This window comes from Pantherophis guttatus, chromosome 4 (genome assembly GCF_059756535.1).
Source record: "Pantherophis guttatus breed Tessera chromosome 4, ASM5975653v1, whole genome shotgun sequence".
In the NCBI taxonomy this organism is placed as follows: Eukaryota; Metazoa; Chordata; class Lepidosauria; order Squamata; family Colubridae; genus Pantherophis; species Pantherophis guttatus.
In genome coordinates, this window is record NC_142066.1 from 140265838 (window position 1) to 140290253 (window position 24416).

A 24416-nucleotide genomic window follows, 5' to 3' on the forward strand; every position below is an offset into this window, starting at 1 on the left:
TTTTTGCTTTGTTAAGGTTTTCCTTTCATATGATCTTGTTTTTGTTCAATACACTAAAATTTCCATTATACTATGCAGTTGTGGATCAATAAATCCTGGTATAAAGAAATGGAAAGAAGCATATAAGATTTTATAGCAAGTTATAGAACTTTAATTTAGAACAAACTGGTCTTGCCAAGAGTTGTCTCCAAGAGATGTTTACTGAAAAGCAGTATCTATTTCCTGTTCTTAGAGCCTCTTCTCCAGAGATTCCTGTACTTGGACACAAACTTTTGAAAATAACATTTTTATTCCTCTATTGGTGTTGCAATTTTAGAAACTAGTACTGACATTATGGTTGTCCCAAAAATTGTTGTGAAAGCAGCTGAATAGACCTATACCTTTCTCTCACCTAAGCCCCTTTGACAGTGCTGACAGTAGTATACTACTTCTGGCTCCTGGTTGGCAGCTATTATTTTCATTTCCCAAAGTGGTGCCTGCATGACCCATGGAACATCACTCTCCAAATGAATGACACACTATAATGCCATAATGCTATTCCTGGAGTACTGGAATACTCTCTATTCAATTTCTACCACCTTTAAAAGCACAGGATACCTCTGACAAACATAAATCCCAAAAGTGCTACCACTAAACATTCCAATGTTCCAAATAAATGATGTTATATTTATTTAGTGATCATTAATGGCATTCAGGCAGGTGCATGGAATTCCCTAGAGATTACAGCAATGGTGAAATCCAATTTTTTTTATTACCAGTTCTGTGGGCGTGGCTTGGTGGGCGTGGTATGGTGTGGTATGGCTTGGTAGGCGTGGTGTGGCTTGGTGGGCATGTGGTGGGCATGGCAAGAGAAGGATACTGCAAAATCCTCATTCCCTTCTCACTCTGGGGTCAGCCAGAGGTGGTATTTGCCAGTTCTCCGATTCTGCTACCGGCTCTTCAGAACCTGTCAGAACCTGCTGGATTTCACCCCTCGATTACAGGTAGTTATTGAATTACAACCACAATTTATACCAGAATTTTGATAACTAAGCAAGAAGGTTATTAAATACATCACACTCAAGTTTACCCTTTTTTTCTCATAGTTGTTAAACAAATCACTACAGTTAAGTGAATCATATGGTTGTTAAGCAAGTTTGGCTTCCCCCATTGACTTTGCTGGCTGGAAGCCAGCTGGGAAGGTCACAAATAGCAATCACACGCCTTCAGGATGCTGTAACCATCATAAATACATGCTGTTGCCAAGCACTCAGATTTTGATCATGGGGATGCTGTAACTGTCATAAGCGTGAGGAACAATTGTAGGTCACTTTTTCAAGTGCTGTTGTAACTTCAAATGGTCAGGAAACCAATAGTTGTAAATCGATAACTATTTGTATGAGAAAAAAAGTCAGTTGCTACAATAGAAAAAGCACATGTAGAATAGAAATTATGCTCCCATCAGTTTTCTCCTTATTCCCCAGGTGATAAATACCTGGGTTATTTGTGAGCCTCATCTTAAAGACAGCTGTTTAGGAGCACACTTAATTTTTAATCCATACATTTTTAAATATAGAATTAATGACTAAGTTTTCATAAAGTGACTCACCTTCTAACCATAGTGATTCAGTGACAGACAGTCAGCCCTGTCCTGAGTTATGACTTGAGCCACTGCCTCTACTGCTAAGAAAGAGCTCTGGCAGCTTCCAATGCAAGGCTGGCAATTTGACAAACAGTTTGAGAAACTGCATCACAGAAGGTGATATGTCTACCATGGAGGATGCAATCTTTATCAATCTGGATAAGGGAGGCTGATGGAGTGTCAATCACCTGCCAGGGAGGCAATAGGTGGGGCATATTCATTATAATTTGCTGTATAATAATAACATAATACAACAGAGAGAGACATGTACACATACTATTGAGAAGCAACAGATACATTAATTTGAAAAATTGTAACAAAATTAGTCTATGTGTGAATTTTCAGACTGTAAAAATTACTTTCCAAAATTATTTTATGTATTGTTAGCAAACTATGATTATGTGACAGAATTCCCAACCAAATCCAAGAAGATAATTCTATAATGAATAATTCTGAGTAAATATTTTCTGAAATATTTTAGAACTATTAAGTAAAACAATTTTATCACTTGAGCCAATGGTTAAATAAATCATGGGCTAAGAAATGGATAGAGGCAACAAACATTGCTTCTGACAATATTAAATAACTTTAAATTGACTGGCCATTCCAACCTACTTTGGGGGGAAAATATATTTTGCTCAATATTTTCTAATTCTCCAACTGTTAAAAGAAAAACAAACAACCCAGATTATTCTTTTTTGAGAAACAGCAGTTCATCTGAGTGTTGGGTTTTTTCCCTATATTCATGCTAGATTAATCAAATCACTTACTAAACTGAAACTCAATGTAGTATCCCAAGCAAGCTTGCTCATCATTTAATAGTCTTAACCCATTTCAGATATGCACTTAAATGAAATATCACCATAATGTAATGTAACCACTTCCTACAGATGTTCATATATAAAAACTAAATAAAAAAACTCTCCTAGATGGCAGCAGAAATGGAGAAAATTGAAGCTCAAATTTGGTAGCCCCACAGCAGATGTGTGCATCACTGCCCACATTAATTAGATCTTATAGAGATTATCATCTAAAGCATTCAGAGGGATTCAGACACTTTATACCTGATAAACAGAACATGGCCCTTAGACAAGATTCCTAAGAGATGCCCATACAAAGCTTCTCCAAGCTTAAAGAGGGTGAGAAAGCCTGGAAGCTAGGCTGGCTTTAAGAGAACAATATATAATTAATTTACAGTGTTAGAACACAGAACAAGCTTTTCAGTAATTGGCTTCAGTCAATAGTTTTGCCACAGCAACTGAATCTGGTGCAAGATGGAACCAAATGCTCGAAAGCTTTAGCAATATTTATTTCAAGAATCCTAATGAGGAGATGAAAGGTCAGTTTCCATCCTGTGCATATTTACATGGAAGTAAACCCAACTGAACTTTTAATATGTAAACATATATAGGATTACATACCGTAGCCTACCTTACAAAGCAGCAATTCGTTTTTTATTCTATTCATCTATTGACTTCAGAGGCAAATAAGCTGCTGATGTTCTGATCTGATTGCCTTGTTTGCTGAGAAGAAAAACAAGTGATTATTTTCATAGTCTTGACCAAAAACTTCTTTTGATCCCACTTGTGGCAAAAAGGCAGGTTAGAAATCTGTTTGATAACTAAAACAAATGAACAGTTTCTTTCTAAGAAAGTAAAACAGTTGTTCCTTATTTCAGAAATATTGAATTGTCTCTTTTGAAAATGCTGGATGAAATAGTAGTAAATTACTGTTAGATTTCCCCAGCAGTAATTGAATACCCTATTGTCACAGGATGACAAACTAAAAAGAAAAAAAAAGATTATCAGTTAAAAGCTGTTCTACATGTAGTCCTTGACTTATGACAATTGGGATCAGAATTTCCATTGCTAAGCAAGGTGGTTGTTAAATTAGTGGTGTCTGATCTTATGACTTTTGCCATGGTTGTTAAGTGAATCACATGATTAAGCAAATCTAGCTTCCACCATTGACTTTGCTCATCAGAAGCTGATTGGAAAAGTAACAAATGAAGATCATATGACCCTGGGATGCTGCAATCATTGTAAATATATGACATTGGCTAAGTGCCTGAATTTTGATCATGTGACTATGGGGGCGAGGTCACATGATCAAAATTTTGACTCCTGGCAACTGGCACTTAAAACAGTTGTAAGTGTGAGAATTTAGGCCATTGTAACTTTGAACAGTCATTAAATGAATGATTGTAAATCAAGGACTACCTATAAATTACTAACATTTCACCCATTGATTCAGACAGGTTTCTCAATTTTATTGTTGCATTCAGACCTTGGAGATAAAACATTTATATTTTAAAAATACACAGAGATAATAATACACATGGACTCTTTTTAAAAAGCATTTTTAAAAGCATTTTAAAAGTGAGCATTTTCAAGCCAATTTCCTGAATTAGACATCTAGTAATTTCTATCCTTGGAACTTTTCCTAGGCAACTCAATTTAATAGTCATAAACAAGGAGTCAATAACCGTAATGAGAAGAGTTTTTATTTAACTGAGCTCTCACAATATGCCATACCACAGTTAACCATGGTCTTTTGAATAAACCATATGGTTTATAGTTGGTCAAAACTCATGATTTCTAAACCTTAGTAGCTAGGGTACCACAATACAGTAACCCAAAGTCAAATAACCCAAAGGATATGGCATAATGTACACATTTAGCCATTCTTTTCATTGTTCTCACTACTTGAAAAGAATGATTATTTTACTGTATTGGTTTTTTATTTATTTTTATTTTATTTTATTTTATTTTTATACCGCCCTTCTCCTGCGGGACTCAGGGTGGTGTACAGCCGAGATAAAACATAGCATATAAAATTTAAAAACAGTTTAAAAAACAATTAAATAATTTCGGCCCAAAATTTAAAGCAACCCAATTAAAACCAAATTCAATTAAAACTGAGAGGATGGGATCAAGCCAGCCCGGCTAGATGGAATAAGTGTGTTTTCAGGGCCCGACGAAAAGTCCGGAGGTCTGATATCGTGCGAATCTCAGGGGTGGGTCATTCCAGAGGGCAGGTGCTGCCACAGAGAAGGCTCTCCCCCTGGGGGTCACCAGCCAGCACTGTCTGGCCGATGGCGCCCTGAGGAGGCCCTCTCTGTGCGAGCGAACCGGTCGGTGGGAGGCTATTGGCGGCAGAAGGCGGTCTCGCAGATACCCCGGCCCTAAGCCATGGAGCGCTTTAAAGGTGGTCACCAACACCTTGAAGCTCACCCGGAAGACCACAGGAAGCCAGTGTAGCTCGCGCAGGAGAGGTGTCATATGTGAGCGCCCCGTCGCTCCCATAATCCCCCACGCGACCGCATTCTGGACTAACTGCAGCCTCTGGGTGCACCCCAAGGGGAACCCCATGTAGAGAGCATTGCAGTAATCCAGGCGGGAAGTGACGAGTGCTTGAGTGACCGTACGTAGGGAGTCCCGATCCAGAAAGGGGCGCAACTGGCGTATCAGGCGAACCTGATAAAAAGCCCCCCTGGCCACGGCCATCATATGCTCTTCTAAAGACAGCCGTGCATCCAGGAGGACACCTAAGTTGCGAGCCCTCTCCATGGGGGCCAGTGATTCACACCAATAGCCAGCGATGGCTATATCGGGACGCCGGAAGCCACAGCCACTCGGAGCCTGTTTCTCCCCATCCAGCCCTGCACGGCCTCCAGGCACTGGGACATCACTTCAAGGGCATCGTTGGGGTGGCCTGGGGTGGAGATGTACAGCTGTACAAATGAACAGTTAAAGATATACCACCCATGTTTATATAGGATGATAGTGGGAATGGGAATGAGATGGTTCAGTGGAATCTATATAAGCAAGGGTTTGCACTTAATCACAGGCTTTAGAGCTAGACTGCTATATAGTTCAAAACTGATGGTTCAAAAAAAATTGAAAGTTCTGTTCTGTTCTGTACTATTCTGTTCCAGTCCATTCCATTCCATTTCGGCATGAAAGTGGATTGCTATCTTCTAAGAAGTACTTCCTAGAAGTACATTTGAGGCTCTGAAAATCCAAAATACTTTTGCAGTGTAAAACAGAAGAGACAAATTGACTAGAACAGATGAATGACATCTTCAGTGACATGTGGTTACAATAAAACTATAAACATGAAAAAGAATCCTGTTTGCTAAAATAATTAGAGAAATCTTGTTAAAGAGTTACAGAACGGAGTGAGCCAGCTGTATAGAGACTGTTACTAAGAGAAAAATCTCCAAATGAACACAAAATGAACAAGAACAAAATATTCAGGGAAAGCATAAAGTGTACAAGAGTAAACTTTAAAAAGCACATATACTACCGAAGGCAACAAAATACACCATATGGAAGAAAACAGCCATTCTCAAGAAATTAGTGCTTAATAACAAGGAAATAGCAATCAGAGCAAACAAAAAAACAAACAAAAACATTGGTTATGCATCAGGAAACCTATTTGGAAAATAATTTGTCTCAGGCGTATTAAGGTATTTGTTATAATATACAGTTTTAATCCATGAGAAGGCTTACTTTGAGGTATGGGACATCAGATGCTCTTTTGCACTGTGGAAAAATAAAACCAAGAAGGCTGGAAGGGAAACATTATTTTCATTCCTAAACTATGATACATTAAAGACTCATTATTTTCTTCTGGCATGATTTTTTTGTAGGCAAAACCCTATTTCAGAGCTGAACAATCTGCATTCCCACGGCTCCAGAATTCCAACATAAATTCTACAGACACAGAAGCAACACTGATAGTGTTCTTGGCAGAAGTAAATGCTGAACCAGGGTGCAATGAGGGTAAAGAGGATGGCTGGAGCAATCCTGGACTCAAAACCATTCTACTTTTCCTATAACCTTCCGGATGGTCTTTCTCATTTAAATCAGCCTGGAACTCAGATTGTTTATTACCGAGTTCACACATGGCACTACGTTGTATCTGATTTGTTTGCTTTAGACTGGTCATCATCAGCTGTGGTTTAACATAATGAACCAGATCATTTCCTCTCTCATTCAATTAAAATAGAAGGGAAAGAAGAAGAAAAAAACTCTGCTGGGGCCCTGGATCTTTATAGTTGCTCTACTATTTCCCTAGTTGCAATCCTCCATGGACTCCCATAGTTTACTTTTCACTGAACTAAATGGGGATACCTTAGTAGGTATGTATGGATCACATTGTATATATAAAATTTAAAATGTTCTTCAAGTTATTTTTGGCACTTGTATTTTTAGAATAGAGAAAGATGGTAGGAATCTGGGAGCAGGACACACACAGCACGAAGTATTTGATACCAATTCTACTTTCTCGTTCCCAGTATCATCCCTGCTGCAAAGTCACCAGATCTTCAGTAGCCTTTGTCTCCAGCTGGTGTTGTCAAATGACACGTTGTTTTGTAGCAAGACAAAGATCCATGATCTTATTATGGATGAGACAGTCAACCTGGCAAGTGTTATTGAGACTCATCCATATATGCACACCTGGATTCTGTTCATCAGCTAAAATTTCAGGACAAGAGAACGTGTTGGCAGTTGTCATCTGGGAAGCCTTAGCAGGTTCCTGAAAACCAGATGTGAGACAATATGGTTAAAGTTGGGCTCTAAGGAGTAGTTGATCTATGTATAAGCTGACCAATTCCATCATATAGCTGGTAGTGAAGTCTCCAAAACTGATTTTGGAAGTCATCTAGTCAACCCCCCCTCCTTGCAGGAGACCCTACATCATTTCTGACAAATGGCACTCCAATCTTTTTTTGAAAGTCTTAAGTGATGAAGCTCCCACAACTTCCGAAGGCAAGCTGTTCCATTGGTTGATTGTTCTCAGTGTCAGAAAGTTCCTCCTCATTTCTAGGTTGAATCTCCCAGATAGTTCTGGGAGAGTTAAAATTGCCTTTATATGGTGTAAAGCGTTGTGGGGCTCAGAAGATCACAACCATCATGTCAAGTGTCAGACCTACTAGTTAGACCAGATCAGGAGAACAACTCTGTATCTCCATCAAAGTAATATTCTTTACTCTCAACATCAGGAATGGATCTGACCCAGATTATTGAAGATCCAATACATATGGCATCAGATCTGTTTTAGATCTGATGATCTTTTTAATCTCAGGGAGGTTGAAATATGAACTAAAGGCAGAGGACATTACCATTATTTGTTAGTCACACTGGTTGCTTTTTGGCTTGTTAACACTATCTTTGTATCCCCCCACCCCAACAGTTAGGTCCTATTTGATCAATCTGCTGTAGCACCTAATGAATTTCAGAGAGAGTTTGAGGTTTTTCTTGGGGTCTGGTAAACATTTGACAGCAATCCCTGCCTGGAATGAGTGCATAATCAGATTCCCCCTATGCAGCCTCTTTTGTTCATTGATCCCATGCAGGATTCTGATTTTTCATGGCACTTCAGAAGATGAAACAACAAAAATACACCATTGGAGAAATACAAACAGCCAATTCAACCAAGCACAGGTAAGAGTCCATGTTAAAGATTGTATTGTGGCAACAGGAACAGCTAAACATAGCTGCTCATCCACTCTTATCACATACACAAATAGCCAGCAGCCCTGTTTAAAGTGATCCATTCCCAAACTGGGGAGGGATAGGTCACAAGAATACAGGGCTGCTATGAATAATACTATAGGAATCTTGATTTAATTTATTGTTAAAGTTTTTAATAGCTTTGACATTTTTATTATTAATTGTAGACTGCTCAGAATCACATTTAGTGAAATGAGCAGCCACGTATCTTTGTTAAATAAAAAATAAAATAAATCTGATGAATCAACTTATTTAGATCACCTTTAAATTAGAGCAGATACATGTTGAATCAGCTGGATAAATGTTTGATCCTCTAACTCCTGAGAAAATGGACAGGCTCCTTATATAAGTCAGTTACTTGCTCATTAGATTCATGTATCTATAGGTGAACTGTGGAAAATCCATCTGGTGGATTTTCACTCCACTCAAGGTAAATTCATCTTTGAGCGGAGATAGGTCTGCCTGTCTGGAAGGAGGTGGTAGTACAGCCTCTGCTTGTGAAATCATTGCTGAACCCAACAATTCTGGGCAATGTTTATCTAGTTTTCAACCTTCTCCTTCAGAATATATTTACTGACAGCTCCAGCAGACCTCAGAAGAAGCAAATCATCTGGGTACCTTTAGTACTGTTTCATGTGAGGTTGCAGTATACAAAGAATCCTGTTTATACTTATGTATATTTCTGTCCTTTGCAGAATCAGGATATGGCTCATGAAATTGTCCTGGTTCTTCTTGCTTTCAGTATCATTGATTATGATATCCTTCTGGACTGTCTGCAGGATTTGGGAGGGGTTCTCTTCACGTTCAGCTTTAGCCAATGTTGGCAAATGAGAAGCCCATACCAAAAACCCCAGTTTGAAGAGTGTCTCACAAAGCTGCTGCCAAAGTCTGGTCCCTGTGCTTGGACACTGTTTGTATCTAAATGTAGAGGATCAGGCTTAAACTCAGTCCTGATCAGATCAAGTCACTATGCAGTCATGGTTCTCTATCTCTGGTTTTTATGGGATGGCACTTATCCATGCAGTATTTTGTAGTTTTGCCAGTGGGGGTGGAGTCCTTCTTGATTACAGCTTCTGTCTGAAGAACAAGCAACTTTAACCAAGAAGGCCTTTGCACAGATTTATTTAATGCACCAATTGCTCTCATTTCAGGACTATCTCTCTAAGTTACTCATACCTTAGTTGCCTTGAGTGAGGATAATTGCAATGTGCTCTGTATGGTGTCAAGCCTGAAGAACACTCAGAATGCAGTGACACAAACTGAAATGGCCACACTTTAGTATACCCATGTAACCCATCTGCTATATGAGATGTACCGATTACCAGAAATTTAAGGTGCTGATTATCATCTATGAAACAATTTGTGGCAAAAGGGCTGAAGGATTGCCTCTTTCCATTATCTCTGCCTACCCCCAGAAGATCAAACAGAGTTGGCATACCTCATGCCCTACCCATTAAGCTAGATCATTGTCCCTGCTTGAAAGGATACAATCCCAATGTCTAAGGACAATCTATCAAGCACCCTTCTGCATCTCTAACATGGTGATGTGTCATGAAGCCAGTTTACCTAAAACTGGCATATATTATTGAATACATTTTTTTCCTACTGGGCAAAATTACTATTCTTTCCAGCCAGTCTGGCTTCTCTAATTCTGGTGGAAAACTAATTCTTTTTGAAGTCAGTTATTTTACAAGAAGTTACAAATCGTCAGCTTTTTGAGGGCTGCAGTCTCTTGGATGGGCTATGAATACTCATTAGTTGCTATCAACTAGCATGCCTTGCCTAGAAACATTTTCTTGAGTACCACATAAGAACACAGTGTCCTACTGGATCGGATCCTGGCCCATCAATTCCACTAGTCTATATTTGCAGTGGCCAACTAATGGCACAAGAAGTCCATTAGTTTCCAAGGAAATGCTCTTCAGAGGCAGTCATACTGTTGTCAAGACTAACAGCTATTGATCCCCATGACTTCCATGAATTGATTCAAACCTTGTTTGAAGAAGCTCTTAGCTCTTCTCTCCCATTTCAGTCAGCAAGGTATATCAACCAAAATGTAAAAGGGCGTTAGGTCTGGATAGACTTAACACCTCCCAACACCTGTTACTGAGGGGAGATATCAATTCCCTCTGTGTGTGTGTGTGTTGTGTATGTGTGCGCATCATGTGACCCGACTTTTTGGACATTTTTTTGTAGAAATAGTTAAATTAATCAATTTTCTCTATGAGCTATTTGTTTTGTGCCAGAAACTGGAAACTGGCAAAAAAGTCAGAAATCATGGTCATGTGACCGCAAGACACCACAAATGGCCATAAAAGATCCAGTTGCTAAGTGCCCAAAATGCAATCACATGACTGCAGGGGTGTATGCAGCTGTTATAAAATGGATATTTTATAATTTAAAATATTTTATTAACAATTAAAATACTTGTACATTTTGTACCCTTGTACTGAGCTGTGGTGGGCAGTGGTTAGAATGCAGTACTGCAGGCTACTTCTGCTGACTGCCGGCTGACTGCAGTTTGGCAGTTTGATTCTGACTGGCTCAAGTCTGACTCAGCCTTCCATCCTGGGTAAAATGAGGACCCAGATTGTTGGGGGCAATTGTTGCTGACTCTGTAAATGGCTTAGAGAGGGCTGTAAAGCACTGTGAAGTGGCCTATGGTGTCTATGGAGAGTCTCAGTCATCCAGGTCATGGTTGTCCCAAAGGTGCTTTTTCAAGAGGCAACTGGACTTTCTGGTTTTTCTTTGAAGACATTTTGCTTTTTGTCCAAGAAGCTTCTTGGATGAGAAGCAAAAAGTCATCAAAGAAAACAGAAAGTCCAGTTGCCTTTTGAAAAAAGCATGTTTAGGATAAGTCTAAGTGCTAATGCTACATTTTGTTTTTAACTTTGCTTTATGCCATCCAGAATCACTTGTCTATAAGATGAATTGCTATATAAATATGACAAGTAAATGTAATTAATTTTTTAAAAAATCTGTAAGTAGAGATAATGTCCTTGCAGTGGAGGGGCTGCTCATAATATGTTGACATTTAGCAAGAGATGCTCTCTCCATTTCTAGCTAAAATTTGGTTGTTCTAACTCCTATCTTAAGTTCTGTTATCAGATCAATCTGACCATATTTCAGAGAATGTTGCTAAATATTACTCTAAAAAGATGCTGTAAAATAAAACCTATCAACTTTTATAAATCTATTATATAAAAGATTTATATAATAGATTTATAAATCTATTATATAGATATAGATATAGATATAGATATAGATATAGATATAGATATGTTTGTGTACCAATTTTATATTTCACTGATAAAGAAATAAAGGTCTATTTCAAGCTATTTAGGTCTCATCAGCTAGCCATACCCTTACTTGGATTCGAACTTGGGCTGCCTGCATGTAACATACAACATACTGTCACATACAACAGTAAAACTTATTTACTTCCTCTTTTACCACTTTTGGGTGTTGAGTAAAACTGCTATAACTAAAGTCTAGGATAGTACTTAAAATTATGTTATATATTAAACTATTTAAAGTTTCAGAATGACATTTGTGAATGTTGTTCATTTACCACACAATGTAACCCACACAAATAAAATTCATGAGCTAAGAAAATGTTTCTCTATTTAAGTCTTTTAAAATGAAGGGGAGGAAACAAACAATATTTCAAGCAATTTTTTCTTCATTCATTTTTTCATTATTTTCATTAAAATGTTAATTTGACATACATTTACAGACATATCTATTTACTAAAATACAAGAAAGATTCCATACTCCTCTGATGCCTATAAAGTTAAATTTCAATTTTGCACTGAATGAAAGTAGGCTGAACAAGGAAAACTAAGGCCACTGTTGTTGCCAAAGGAGAGTTATATTTAACATACAAAATAATATTTTAATAGTTCTTTTTTCACTTAGTTCTATTAACGAATTATCTGGGTGGTGCATGATCAGGATAGGACCAAATGATTATTATATTAATTCCCTGCTATTGTAGGGATACAATAGCTACATAAGTTTCTTAATTAGCTTCAAAATTCCACATCATCTACTACTCCTGAGCCACTTACTAAGTAGAAGAAGTAATCTAAAATTGGCCAAGCCCTATTTATTGGTAAGTATGTTTCATGAAAGTATATGTTTCTTTTTTGTTTGTATTACTCTTTTAAATTACCATGTACACATTCTCTTAGCACAACTCATCTGACAGGATAGCTGTTATGGGGATAATAGGAGGAAGAAGTAGTAAGTATGTTTATTATCTTGAGTTACTTATAAAAAGAATAAAGGTGGGATATAAATAAATAAGTGTAAAACACTAATGCTATTCATGCTTTATCTATCTTTAGGGACCTATTTAAATTAAACTATATATTAAAACATTAAACAATTCCAAGAGTATAAGTGTAGGTATGCCTAAGGCATTAATTTTACATTTGGACCAATGTAATTTACATTTTATTTCACATGTATTGCTTTTCACAAAGAATATTCCTACACATATTTTTGTGTTCATTGCACTTGTGTATATTAAAGCCCAGAGCCTGCTCCTTTCTTAGGTTGTAAAGCACATTTTAGAAAATGCATTCGAATTTAATCCAGCTAATGCACAAGATGAGCATCAGATTTCATTTACATCGGCTCTATTAACTTCTAAAAACATGGGATAGACAGATTGACCTCTAGCTTTTTCTAAGATAACATGTGAAGAGACAAGGTGTCTTATAAAGATCTATAATGACTTTTCCAACTTCAAAATTTCCTTGAAAAGAGGCAGAGCTTATTTTCAGTAGAAAGAGAAGCAGAAGAGAAGACAATAGTCCTTGCTGTTTTCAAGAAATAACAATAACATGAAGCTGTGGCATATGCCATTTCCAAAGTTAAGTATTCACAGGCACTTCCAAGTTGCAATTGTATCATCCCCAAATTTACTAAAAGCAATTTGAAAATCATTCATAATCATCTTCACTTCTCCCAACTTTGAAATACAAAGAACAGGAAATACAGAATATCATGAAATCATTGTCTAAGCTGCCATTGGTCCTAGAATTAAAAAAAAGAAAGAACCACCTTAACTCCTTCAACATGAAAAAAGAAAATAAATTACTTGCACTTTCATGTCCTCACTTAATGTTATGTGCATTTTTCTGATCAGATGCAAAAAAGAAAGTTTCCTGAATCATAAGAAACTGTGAGGCTCTTAACTCACTTTAGGGAGTCTATAGCTCAGGAGGTGGAAGTCATAGAGAAGCAAAAATTATTCCAAACAGGGAAGTCACGAGTTTCAGACTAGTTTTTCTGCACTCTATTGCAGCTGAGCCAAAAATAAATCAATTCAGTTGCCAAATAGAAGAGATGACAGTGTAAGATCATACAGACAGAACTGATTCAGGAGCAGTACAGTGATTCAGAGTACACGGGGGATCGTGTAGCACCTGCTGACAACTACTTAAACCAGTAGGACCTTTGCTTGAGATTACATGGTTACCCTCTGCAGCTATTGCTCTCTAGAAAAGACTCATATGATTTAAGGAGATATTGACAGGTGCGTCATGGGTTGCCTATGCATGCTCAAAGTACTGCACAGCCCACAAAATAACCCTTTGGCAACACTTACAGCATCTATCGTATAATATAGTAGGAATATTTTGCAGTCTTGTCTAATCCAAAAATTGTGGATTTTTACTTGTGTTGCCATAATTTGTAGTATTTATGTCATCTCTACATGCTATATTTATATTATTAACAGATTATTTTTAAGATGTGGTTTCAAATATTATACATATATTAGCCTTACCATTTTAACAAATCTACATAGCAGTATTCTGTAATCTCACGCAATACCATTTTATGTGTATTCTTACAATGGCAAAAATATTTTACCTGTAGTGTACCACAGATGGGATTAATTTAGTTTGCGTTATAAACAAGTGTATTTGTTATCTAGTATTCTCAAACTCCCAAATGGTACTTGTAATTTTTTAAAAGTCTTAATCAAAAGGCTAATCTAGCCTTTTATTCAACTGAACAAAACGCTTCATGTATAGAATTTTTTTATCTTTTGTTCAATCATGTTTGATTCTCAAAGGCAAAGTTTGGACAAAGCTTTTCAGAAGTGGTTTGCCACTGTCTTCTTCCTAGGCCCGTGATGGCTAACCTATGGCACGCAGAGCCCTCTCTGCTGGCATGCATGCCATTGCCCCATGTCAGATCTCTGTGGCATTTCTTTTGTGAGCTTCTGTTTCCCTGCAAACAACAAAACAGAAGCTCACTAAAGAAAAAGATCTTATCTCTTGCTGTGCTACTAGTGTTGCTCCACCTCCTGCCGGCCAGCTGGTCTTTGGGTCTCTGCTGCACATGGACACATGTCCACGCATGCACATGTGCATGTCTGAGTATGCACACATCTGCACATGTCCACACATCTGCATGTCCGTGCATGTACATGCATGTGTGTGCGCTCACCTTTCAGTTTGGGCGTGCACGTGTCTAAAAGGACACCATCAGTGTCCTGGGCTATAAAAAAGTGACCAGCCCAAAATCATTCAGTTGACTTTGTGCCCAAGGCAGGACCAGAACTCACAATCCCTGGTTTGTAGCCTGATACTTTAACCACTATACCAAACTGACTTTCAACCAGGATATAGTGTACTTTAAAAGCAGCAAACATTATTCAAGGGCTTTGAATTTATTTATTTATTTCATGTATTTTCTATTATTTTTCAACTGTGAAGTGTAACCTTTAGATAGTGTCCACTGTAGAAGTTTTCCAACAGATTGCTACTACTATTTTGTCAGGAGCCATGACTGTTGACTGGGAATTATAGAAAATCACACACTTAACACATCTGATGGCAAAAAATGTTGAGAAAGATGGTTCTATAACTTATATTAAAATCCTCTATTCATTCACCTGGGAATAAGTTTAGTAAACTTGTGTTCAGAGTATACTATATAAGCATATGGCTGCATTTGACTTATGGTAGAATATTTTGTAGAATTTTTTCAAATTTGAAGTCAAATTTAACCTATACTCCTATACTTTTTTTTAAAAAAAAAATACAGAATTAATATTTCACTGTATTTAAAATGTCTAAGGTTAGTTACAGTATCTGTATAAGAGGAGGAAGTGATAACAGCATGATCTACATGTCTTATACATCTCTCAACAATTACACCAGTCAGCAGTTTATCCATTTAGGTAAACGACATAACATCCATTCCAAAATAATATATTTTTAAAAACTATCTAAAGAAAACTAAATACATATATATTATAAGTGAGGTTCTGAAGTAAATAAAATATTTTATATATCAAGTTTTTCTGTGTGTGTGTGTGTGTCTAACATACCTGTAGTTTTCATTTAGTGACTTCACACTTATGATGGTGATGAAAAAGTAACTTTGCAATGAATCCTCACATGGGCTGTACAATCTCTGCAGGTCTATAAAGCCAAGGAAAGCTGAAGATAGTAAGAACAGTCATAGGTTCACTTAGTGACTACTTTACTTAATGACCAAGTTGCTAGTTACATATGAGATTGCCAAACCCAATTTGGTTTGTCAATATGTAATAAACATTAGATAAATAGATAAAGAATATGTATACTATGTGAAGCAAATGTATGATGAAATTGCAGTCAGATTGCATTTTAAGAGGAATTTGGTAAATTTGTACTGTATTTCCAATATGTAAAACAAAATTCAACTATCTTTTTAAAATCTGAAATTCAGATGTAACTCCTCACAAATAAACAATTATGCTTATCAGAAAGTTTACATAAAAATGCTTATGTCAATCAAGTTTTAAAAATATATTACATTGGGAGAAAGCATATAAATATTTTATTATAACTTTTTTCCCTATGGAACATGTATGAGAATAGTTATGTGAAAATGGTAACAGTTATTTATATCGTCTATAGCTTCTTTGAAATGAAATTCCCTCAAGATTTGAATGGCTCCCAATCTAGAGTACTAATGTTTGAACAGCCTGGGGTCCTTTTGCCCAGGCCTAAATAAATCCTCTTTAGATTGTATGTGTTGTTTTCTTTATTCTTACCCTGATTTCTCATCTGTACTTTATTTTATTTTCTTGTTTTATTTATTTATTTATTTTATTTTATTTTATTTTATTTTATTTTATTTTATTTCTATACTGCCCTTCTCCCGCAGGACTCAGGGCGGTGCACAGCCAAAATAAAACATTGTATACAAAATTTAAAAAACAATTTAAAAACAATTAAATAATTTTGGCCCAAATAATTTAAAACATCCCAAATTAAAACCGAATCAATTAAAACTGAGAGGACGGGATCAAGCCAGCCCAGCTAGATGGAATAAGTGTGTTTTTAGGGCCCGATGAAAAGTCCGGAGGTCTGATATCGTGCGTATGTGAGGGGGTAGGTCGTTCCAGAGGGCTGGTGCCGCCACAGAGAAGGCTCTCCCCCTGGGAGTCGCCAGCCGGCACTGTCTGGCCGATAGCACCCTGAGGAGGCCCTCTCTGTGCGAGCGAACCGGTCGGTGGGAGGCTATTGGCGGCAGAAGGCGGTCTCGCAAATACCCCGGCCCTAAGCCATGGAGCGCTTTAAAGGTGATCACCAACACCTTGAAGCGCACCCGGAAGACCACAGGAAGCCAGTGCAGCTTGCGCAGGAGAGGTGTCACATGGGAGCGCCATCGCTCCCAAAATCCCCCGCGCGGCCACATTCTGGACCAACTGCAGCCTCCGGGTGCACCCCAAGGGGAGCCCCATGTAGAGAGCATTGCAGTAGTCCAGGCGGGAAGTGACGAGTGCTTGAGTGACCATGCGTAGGGAGTCCCGATCCAGAAAGGGACACAACTGGCGTATCAGGCGAACCTGATAGAAAGCCCCCCCTGACCATGGCCGTCATATGCTCTTCTAAAGACAGCCGTGCATCTAGGAGGATGCCTAAGTTGCGAGCCCTCTCCGTGGGGGCCAATGATTCGCCCCCAATAGCCAGCGATGGCACCAGCTGGCTATATCGGGACGCCGGAAGCCACAGCCACTCGGTCTTGGAAGGGTTGAGTCGGAGTCTGTTTCTCCCCATCCAGGCCCGCACGGCCTCCAGGCACTGGGACATCACTTCAAGGGCATCGTTGGGGTGGCCTGGGGTGGAGATATACAGCTGAGTGTCATCAACGTACTGATAGAACTCCACCCCAAAGCCACGGATGATCTCGCCCAGCAGCTTCACATAAATGTTGAACAGAAGGGGCGAGAGGACCGACCCTTGTGGCACCCCACAAGCAAGGTGCCTCGGGGTTGACCGCTGCCCCGTCAACACAGATTGCAACCGGTCAGAGAGGTAGGAGGAGAACCACCGCAGAACGGTGCCCCCACCCCCAGCCCCTTCAACCGGTGCAACATGATACCATGGTCAATGGTATCAAAAGCCGCTGAGAGATCTAACAGGACCAGGATAGAGGAGCAACCCCTATCCCGAGCCCTCCAGAGATCATCCACCAACGCAACCAATGCCGTTTCCGTGCTGTGCCCAGGCCGGAAGCCGGACTGGAGCGGGTCCAGATAGACAGCTTCATCCAGGTACCGGGGAAACTGCCACGCCACCACACTCTCAACAACCTTCGCAACGAAGCGAAGGTTGGAGACTGGACGATAGTTAGCCAAAACAGCCGGATCCAGAGAGGGATTCTTGAGGAGGGGCCTCACCACCGCTTCTTTCAAAGCAGCCGGCAAGACACCCTCACCCACAGAGGCGTTAACAATCCTCTGGAGCCAACCTCGTGTAACCTCCCGGGAAGCCAGCACCAACCAGGAGGGACACGGGTCCAATAAACATGTGGTTGCGTTCAGCCATCCCAGGATCCTGTCCACGTCCTCGGGAGCCAAACTCCTCCCAGATAACATTCTCAAGACCTGCCTCAGTCATCCCGTCTGGACTTACCCAGTCAGAGACCAGGCCTTCCCGAAGCGAAGGCCTGGCGATCTGAGCGATCTTGTCATGCAGATACTGCACAAAGTCCTCAGCTCGACCCTGCAAGGGATCATCCCGCGCTTCCAGATGGAGGAGGGAGTGGGTCACCCTAAACAGGGCGGCTGGGCGATTATCTGATGATGCGATAACGGCGGCAAAATAGCTAGATTTCGCCGCTTTTATCGCCACTAGGTAGATCTTAATATGAGACCTCACCAGTGTTCGGTCGGATTCAGAGCGGCTGGTCCTCCAACTACTCTCCAGGCATCTTTTCCGGTGCTTCATCTCCCTCAGCTCCTCGGAGAACCAAGGAGCTAGGTGAGTTCAGTGCCGGGTCAGAGGCCGCAAAGGCACGACGCAGTCCAAAGCCCCGGCGGCCGCACTGTCCCAGGCGGCCACTAGGTCTTCAGCCGAGTCATGAGCCAGAGTCTCAGGAAATGGCCCAAGCTCCATCTGGAACCTATCAGGATCCATCAGGCACCTGGGGCGGAACCACGTAATCGGTCCCGCCTCCCTGCAGCGGGGTGCAGCGGTTAGAAAGTCTAGTCGAAGGAGCGAGTGGTCAGACCATGACAAGGGTTCGATGACTATATCCCCTGTATTAAGGCCACTCGACCACTGACCAGAGACAAAAACTAAATCCAGAGTGTGTCCACCCGTGTGAGTAGGGTCATGAATTAACTGAGTAAGGTCCATGGCCGTCATGGAAGCCATGAACTCTCGAGCCACCTCAGATGTTTCGCCGACGGATGGCAGGTTGAAATCCCCCATGACTAGAAGTCTGGGGGTACCAACCGCCACCTCAGCTATGACATTGAGCAGCTCGAGCAGGGCCGTTGCCACGCGGCAGAGAGCCAGGTACGTGATCAACAAGCCCAACTGTACTCCACGGCCCCACTTCACAAAAAGGAACTCACATCCGGCTATCTGTGGCACAGTGGTCTCCCTAGGATCAAGACCTTCCTTTATAATAACCGCTACGCCCCCCCCCCGCTTTTGTATTTTATATTATAAACTAAGAAAAAGGATAAAAAAGAAAAAACAGGCAGAATCCTGAGCTCCACTGTCTATAGTAACCACTTATATCATCTATTACTTATGCATTAGTCTCTACCACCTTCCTAAGATGTGCATCCCTTTATTATGTCAGGATCTCTCTCAATATTCTTTGGAGAGAGTTCCACCAGCACATGCTGTCTAATATATTCTGCAGTATGCCATGATTATTGGTTTTGAGTCCTATGTTTGATTACACAATACGCTAAAGTATGCTTACTGAGATTGGCTACAACCATTGACTTTTGCAAATCTGATTGTGCTCTACCTCCTCCTCCTACTTCAGAGAATTAGGGAAGGACTAAGCTGTTTTTAAATGTTATCTTGCTGTTCAGGATTCAAAATGCTTTAGTAATGGTTCCTGCATATTTCCATGAAGGTCATCTTTCCCATTCTCTACAATCATTGCATTAGGGTTAGGGTTGCAATTAGATGGATGGTCGTTTAAATTATTTTAATGAATAAAATGTCTTTGTGACCCAAACTCTGCTTCTTACATCTGACCCAAAAACAAGAGTTCAGAGCTCATATCATCAAATGACATTTGTTTTGAAAAACAATTGCGTTGTTTCGACATAATCAAGGTTAATTGTCTATGAGTCTGGAAAATAATGAATAATCAGATTTACTAAAGACACAGAAATATGTAAAATGATAAGCACTAGGGGAAAGAACACTCTTTTAAAAAAATTGAAGGACATGGACTTAAATGTACATGAGCTTTTATATTCAGCTACCAACAATATTCTAATTAATTGTAAAACTCTTGTAGGGTGATAATTAGTACTGACTATGTAAATTATTCTATGGTTTAATTTATTTTTAAGTACAGTACAACCTCTGGCCACAAATGCTTCTGACCACAACCAAATTGGGTTCCGACCAAAAATTCACCATTTTTTTTTCATTGCCAATTTCCCTTTCCACGCCATTTTTTTTGTAAGCATCAAATTTCCAAAATTAGGTTCAAGGCACGACCAAATCAGGTTGCAACCAAAGTTATGGTCATGACCAGAGGTTCTACTGTACATGAAAAATAAATTGTTGTCACTAATCTGTAGAGGGGCTGGAGCTAACTATTAGACAAAATGAAGATGTAAAGTATTACAGATCTGGAAGAAGAATGGCACTCTAATACACAGCTTTTTGATCAGAAGAACTCTATTATCATTCTTGTAAATAGATGAAATTCAATACCCTTGTACATTCTAATTTTATACCAGTTTATTCCAAATTACTTCAGTAGAATTTAAATTTTTAAAGTGTGTTTAAGATCTCAAATGCCTTTCTGGGTATTCCAAAATTCCAGGTAATCTAGCAACCATAATTTTCAATACCATTCAAGCATGAAAACAGTGGCTGTCTCTGTTGGTAAAGATATACTTACATTGTGTTTGGGAAATCTCTAATAATAGATGCCCTAGACAGAAGTATGCCAGCTTTTTTTTTTTTAATTCCAAGATTTTGGTAATCTCTGAAAATGTTCTCCATTTTCTTTTCTTGGACCCAAAGACTCTCACTGTAAAAAAAGATTACTTTTCACTACTAAGAACTTAATAGTTTTCTTTAACATTAAGATTATTATCATATTCAATATTATGTTGGCATTATATTGGTCACTGCAAATAAAGAAAAAGGAGAAATAACTTCATACAAGTTCAAATTAGTTGTCCTTTTGTGTGTGTGTGTGTTTGTGTTTGTTTGTGTGCATGTGTGTTTGCATCTTAACATTCATCTTGAAAAATAGCTTAAAAAGCAAACCATTCCACTTTCACCTAGAATATCTGACATACTACTTCCTGTATCAATCGAGCCATAGTTTGGGATCCATTCCAGAGAATTTTTGTGAATAGAAAAGAAACCAAGAAACTGGTTGACAGGGAAAGATCTTTTCAGTATATTTTCCTGATTGCAAACTTTTCTCATTCAAGAGATTAAAGCTGACCATTTCTTTCTTTAGTTTTAGATAATTTAGAAGGCTTTTAAAAAATTTATTCTATTTATAGTGAATTTTACCTGGTTTAATTCTGTCATGTCTTTAACTGCGATCAAATTGTAATTTTAAATTACTATTGTTATTAAAATGTATTGTAGATGCCCGTTCCCATAGACTCTGGGCACTTTATAACAATAATACAATACAATAATAATAAAAGTAGTTAAAATTATTTTAAATTTAGATACATTTAATATTTGTATATTTGCATAAAACTTATACCACTTTTAATTTATAGGAACTCATTTCTGGGATGGAGGTTGATTGACAAACAAGTTGATTATAAATACATGTAATAATGTTTTACAATATTCATAATAGTTGCAGAATTTGTTCAACTGCAACTAGTCCTAGTTATTACCACAATAGAGCCCAAAATTTCTGTTGCTATGTGAGACAGTTGTTAAGTGAAGTTTGCCCTATTTTATTACCTTTCCTGCCACAACTGTTAAGTAAATCACTGCAGTTGTTAAGTTAGTAACATGGTTGTTAAATGAATCTGGTTCCTCCATTGACTTTGTCAGGTCATAAAGGGGGATCACATGACCCTGGGATACTGCAACCATCATAAATATGAACCAGTTGTCAAGCATCTGAATTCTGATCACATGACCATGGGGATGCTGTAACGGTCATGTGAATAACAGTCATAAGTTACTTTTTTCAGTGCTCCTGTAACTTTAAACCATCACTAAATGAATGGTTGTTATGACTACTTGTATTATCCATATTAATTAGAATTAAAACCCATTAATTCAGAAAGGTTTTCTTCTAAGTTTCTATGTGTTATCAGAAAATAAATGAAGAAATTGACCAATCCTTTAAAATTATGATCGTATATACCAGGGCATTGACTGAATTTGCACACAGGTGAGAATGACAGTTGTTATTATATTTACTGATTCTTGGTGTTTTCACTGATATTTTATTATTACTGATAATTACTTTAGAATTGTTATATGCTGTGGAATGTTTGTTCACCCAAATGTACAGCAAGTGGAATATAGTGCTTGTTGCCCCATCTAATCTTCCATATTTATTCAAGAGTGATAAATCAAATTATCAATTTGTTCCCAATTCCATTGGCCTTTCAAAAGACATGCCATAGCCATTTCATTGCAAGAAAAATTAGAAGTCTTATTTATTTTATTTATTTATTGGTTCGATTTATATGCCGCCCTTCTCCGGAGACTCAGGGCGGCTTACAATGCGTTAAGCAATAGCCTTCATACTTTTGTATATTTATACAAAGTCAGCTTATTGCCCCCACAAACTGGGTCCTCAAAGTCTTTCTTTGTCTGTATTTGTCATGGCATTATCTTTTAGGGACTTGAATCCAGGTGGTGTCTGGGAAGTGTATTCTATTTACCTGCAGGCAATGCTGTTTTCCCTTTCCTTTATCATTTCAAACACCAGAATCCACTCTGTTGTTAACATAACAAAAGAAACAGATAAAAGTTGCACATGTGTTTTTTTGCTTTCTTCAAGGTCTTCTTTTGGAAGGGGACTTAGTACCCCACTCCGTACCTTTTTTTACTAATATATAGTACTTAGTATACTATACTAATATAGGGGAGCCGTAGTGATGTTTTTGAGGGACGGTAGAAGTAATGCACCCCATCCATGGCTGGAAGTTGTGGCGTAGGGTAGTTCGTGCCGTTATAATCGTGCCGGTTCGCAAGAGCGCTTTTAGAATGTGTTCCTTTTTATGGTTGCCTTCCTTTTAACTTTTTCCTCGCGCACTAGAGCTCCGTTTTATTTATTTATTTATTTTTAAAAAACGAAAATAAAGTGAGAAAAGAAGGAAAACTTCGCTAACGGAGTTCGGGTGGCCGTCTGCCGCCTCCCCCCACGTCCGTCCGTCCGTCCTTCTCGGCGGCAACTCCATACGGGCCATTCCCGCGCGGAGCCTGGCTTGGTGCGCCTGAGGAGATTCTCCGCTCCTCGCCCCTCCCCTTGGGTATCCCTCCTGTGAAAGGAAACTCCTCTGTGTCCCTTCGATCCCACCCCGCTCCCTTAGGGGTGTCCCGCCCCCGTCCCCCCCCCCCCGCAATAAACAGTACCTGCCTACTGGCGAGCTGAGAGAAACTTTTCCCTCCTGCCGGTTCAAACGCGCTGCCGTAAAGCGTCTCCCCTGGCAACAAGGTTCCGGCGGCCGAGCACTAGGTGTAGGAAGGTGATGTAAAAAAGTAAAAAAAAAAAAAAAAAAGCACCACGCGCGCACACACACACATACAGACACACTCTCACCAAACCTCCCAGTGTCGTAAACCAGGTCCGGGCGGGGGCTGAAAGGGGGGGGGAAGAGCAGGGGGAGGGGGGAGGAGGTGACTGGAGCATTTAGACACAAGCGAGAGGATCATGGCGGATGGCCCCAGGTGTAAGCGCAGGAAACAGGCGAACCCGAGGCGCAATAACGGTCAGTCAGCTTCGCCGGGCAGCGGCCCGAGCTTGGCTGGGGCCACTCAAGGCGCCGGGCTGGATCGGGCTGAGCTGGGGTGGAAGGGAGAAGAAGGGGGAAGGAGGCGAGAAGTAGAAAGTAATTGCCCGGGAGCTCGTCCCTTGGAGCCCGGTCCCTCTGCACCGTTAGATCCGCTACCTGCTGCCTGCCCGACCGCTTGCCTCTCTCGCCCGTTCTGCGCTCCCTCCCTGCTTGGCTGCTGCTTCTCCTCCTAGCGGTGCCTCCTCGTTCAGCCGGCTTCTGCTGCCCGGATGCCTCTCTCCTGCCCGGGGACCGTTACTCGCCGTCCGCAGCCACCTTGTCTCCCCCCTTCCTCTGCTTCGCCAGCGGCCGCCGATTCCCCTCGCCCCGTTTTCCCTCTCCGGTGGGAGAACTGAAGGGGTGGCTGGGTAGCTTCGATCTCCCACGAGGAGCTGCCGAGGCCGCTGCTTCTCCTCTCGGCCACCTCCGCAGCCCCAAACTTGCAAACTTATTACCTGGGCTGAGGCGGGTCCCGGCGGTTCTCGAAAGGGGGAGGCCGCATCGCCCCGCTCCCCAAACTTTTCTGGGCGAGGGCTGCTGAAGGAAAAGGGGGGCTCGCGCCCGTCTCTTCCTCTCATCCCAGGGAAATCGGGGGGGAGACGCAGTGCTTTGTGGAGTGGTGGGGGAGGGAACCCCCGCTTTAGCGCTGCTCTTGCTCTCCCTCCCTCCCTCCCTCCCCCACCCCCTCTTCCCTTCACATTTGGGGTGCTTGGGAGGGGAAGGGGAGGATCGGTGGGGTTTGAGCACTTTTTAGCGGAAGGTGGGAAGGAGTGCGCGCTAA

General features: G+C 40.2%; 2 protein-coding genes across 24 annotated transcripts in view; one reads left to right on the top strand and one right to left on the bottom strand.

Annotated features, from left to right (window-relative positions):
• On the bottom strand, window positions 1–24416 carry LOC132709668 (uncharacterized). Of its 22 annotated transcripts, none has more exons than XR_015734094.1 (8): window positions 23753–24285; window positions 23217–23315; window positions 20545–20676; window positions 15494–15587; window positions 7087–7165; window positions 3053–3144; window positions 1589–1809; window positions 1–1369 (listed from the first exon to the last, which is right to left on the bottom strand). XR_015734094.1 is itself a non-coding variant. In XM_087892973.1 (5 exons), the coding sequence occupies exons 1-4, from the start codon at window positions 24211–24213 to the stop codon at window positions 3098–3100; spliced, it is 348 nt and encodes a 115-aa protein (XP_087749099.1). In that variant the 5' UTR covers window positions 24214–24285; the 3' UTR covers window positions 129–1809; window positions 3053–3097. The 22 variants fall into 22 exon arrangements, 1 of the variants encoding a protein (XP_087749099.1); XR_015734091.1 differs by having other exon boundaries at window positions 15494–15605; XR_015734092.1 differs by having other exon boundaries at window positions 129–1369; window positions 3043–3144.
• Window positions 23463–24416, top strand: part of ZEB1 (zinc finger E-box binding homeobox 1) — an 86236-nt gene continuing 85282 nt past the window's right edge. The window contains exon 1 of one of the 2 annotated variants that reach the window (XM_087892968.1): window positions 23463–23572. In XM_087892968.1, coding sequence (XP_087749094.1) covers window positions 23515–23572 — 58 coding nt within the window. In that variant the 5' untranslated portion in view covers window positions 23463–23514. The remainder of the gene's footprint in view (window positions 23573–24416) is intronic. The other variant, XM_034402612.3, reaches the window with a different exon arrangement.

Excerpts from the sequence above, each read along its gene's own strand:
- LOC132709668 (XM_087892973.1), bottom strand. The coding sequence starts at position 24,213 with ATGAGAGGAAGAGACGGGCGCGAGCCCCCCTTTTCCTTCAGCAGCCCT. Across the intron at positions 23,316-24,090 it reads CGGGACCCGCCTCAGCCCAG|TGCTCGGCCGCCGGAACCTT; the intron begins GTAATAAGTTTG and ends TCCTACACCTAG. Across the intron at positions 3,145-7,086 it reads AGCTGATGAACAGAATCCAG|CAAACAAGGCAATCAGATCA; the intron begins GTGTGCATATAT and ends TTTTCTTCTCAG.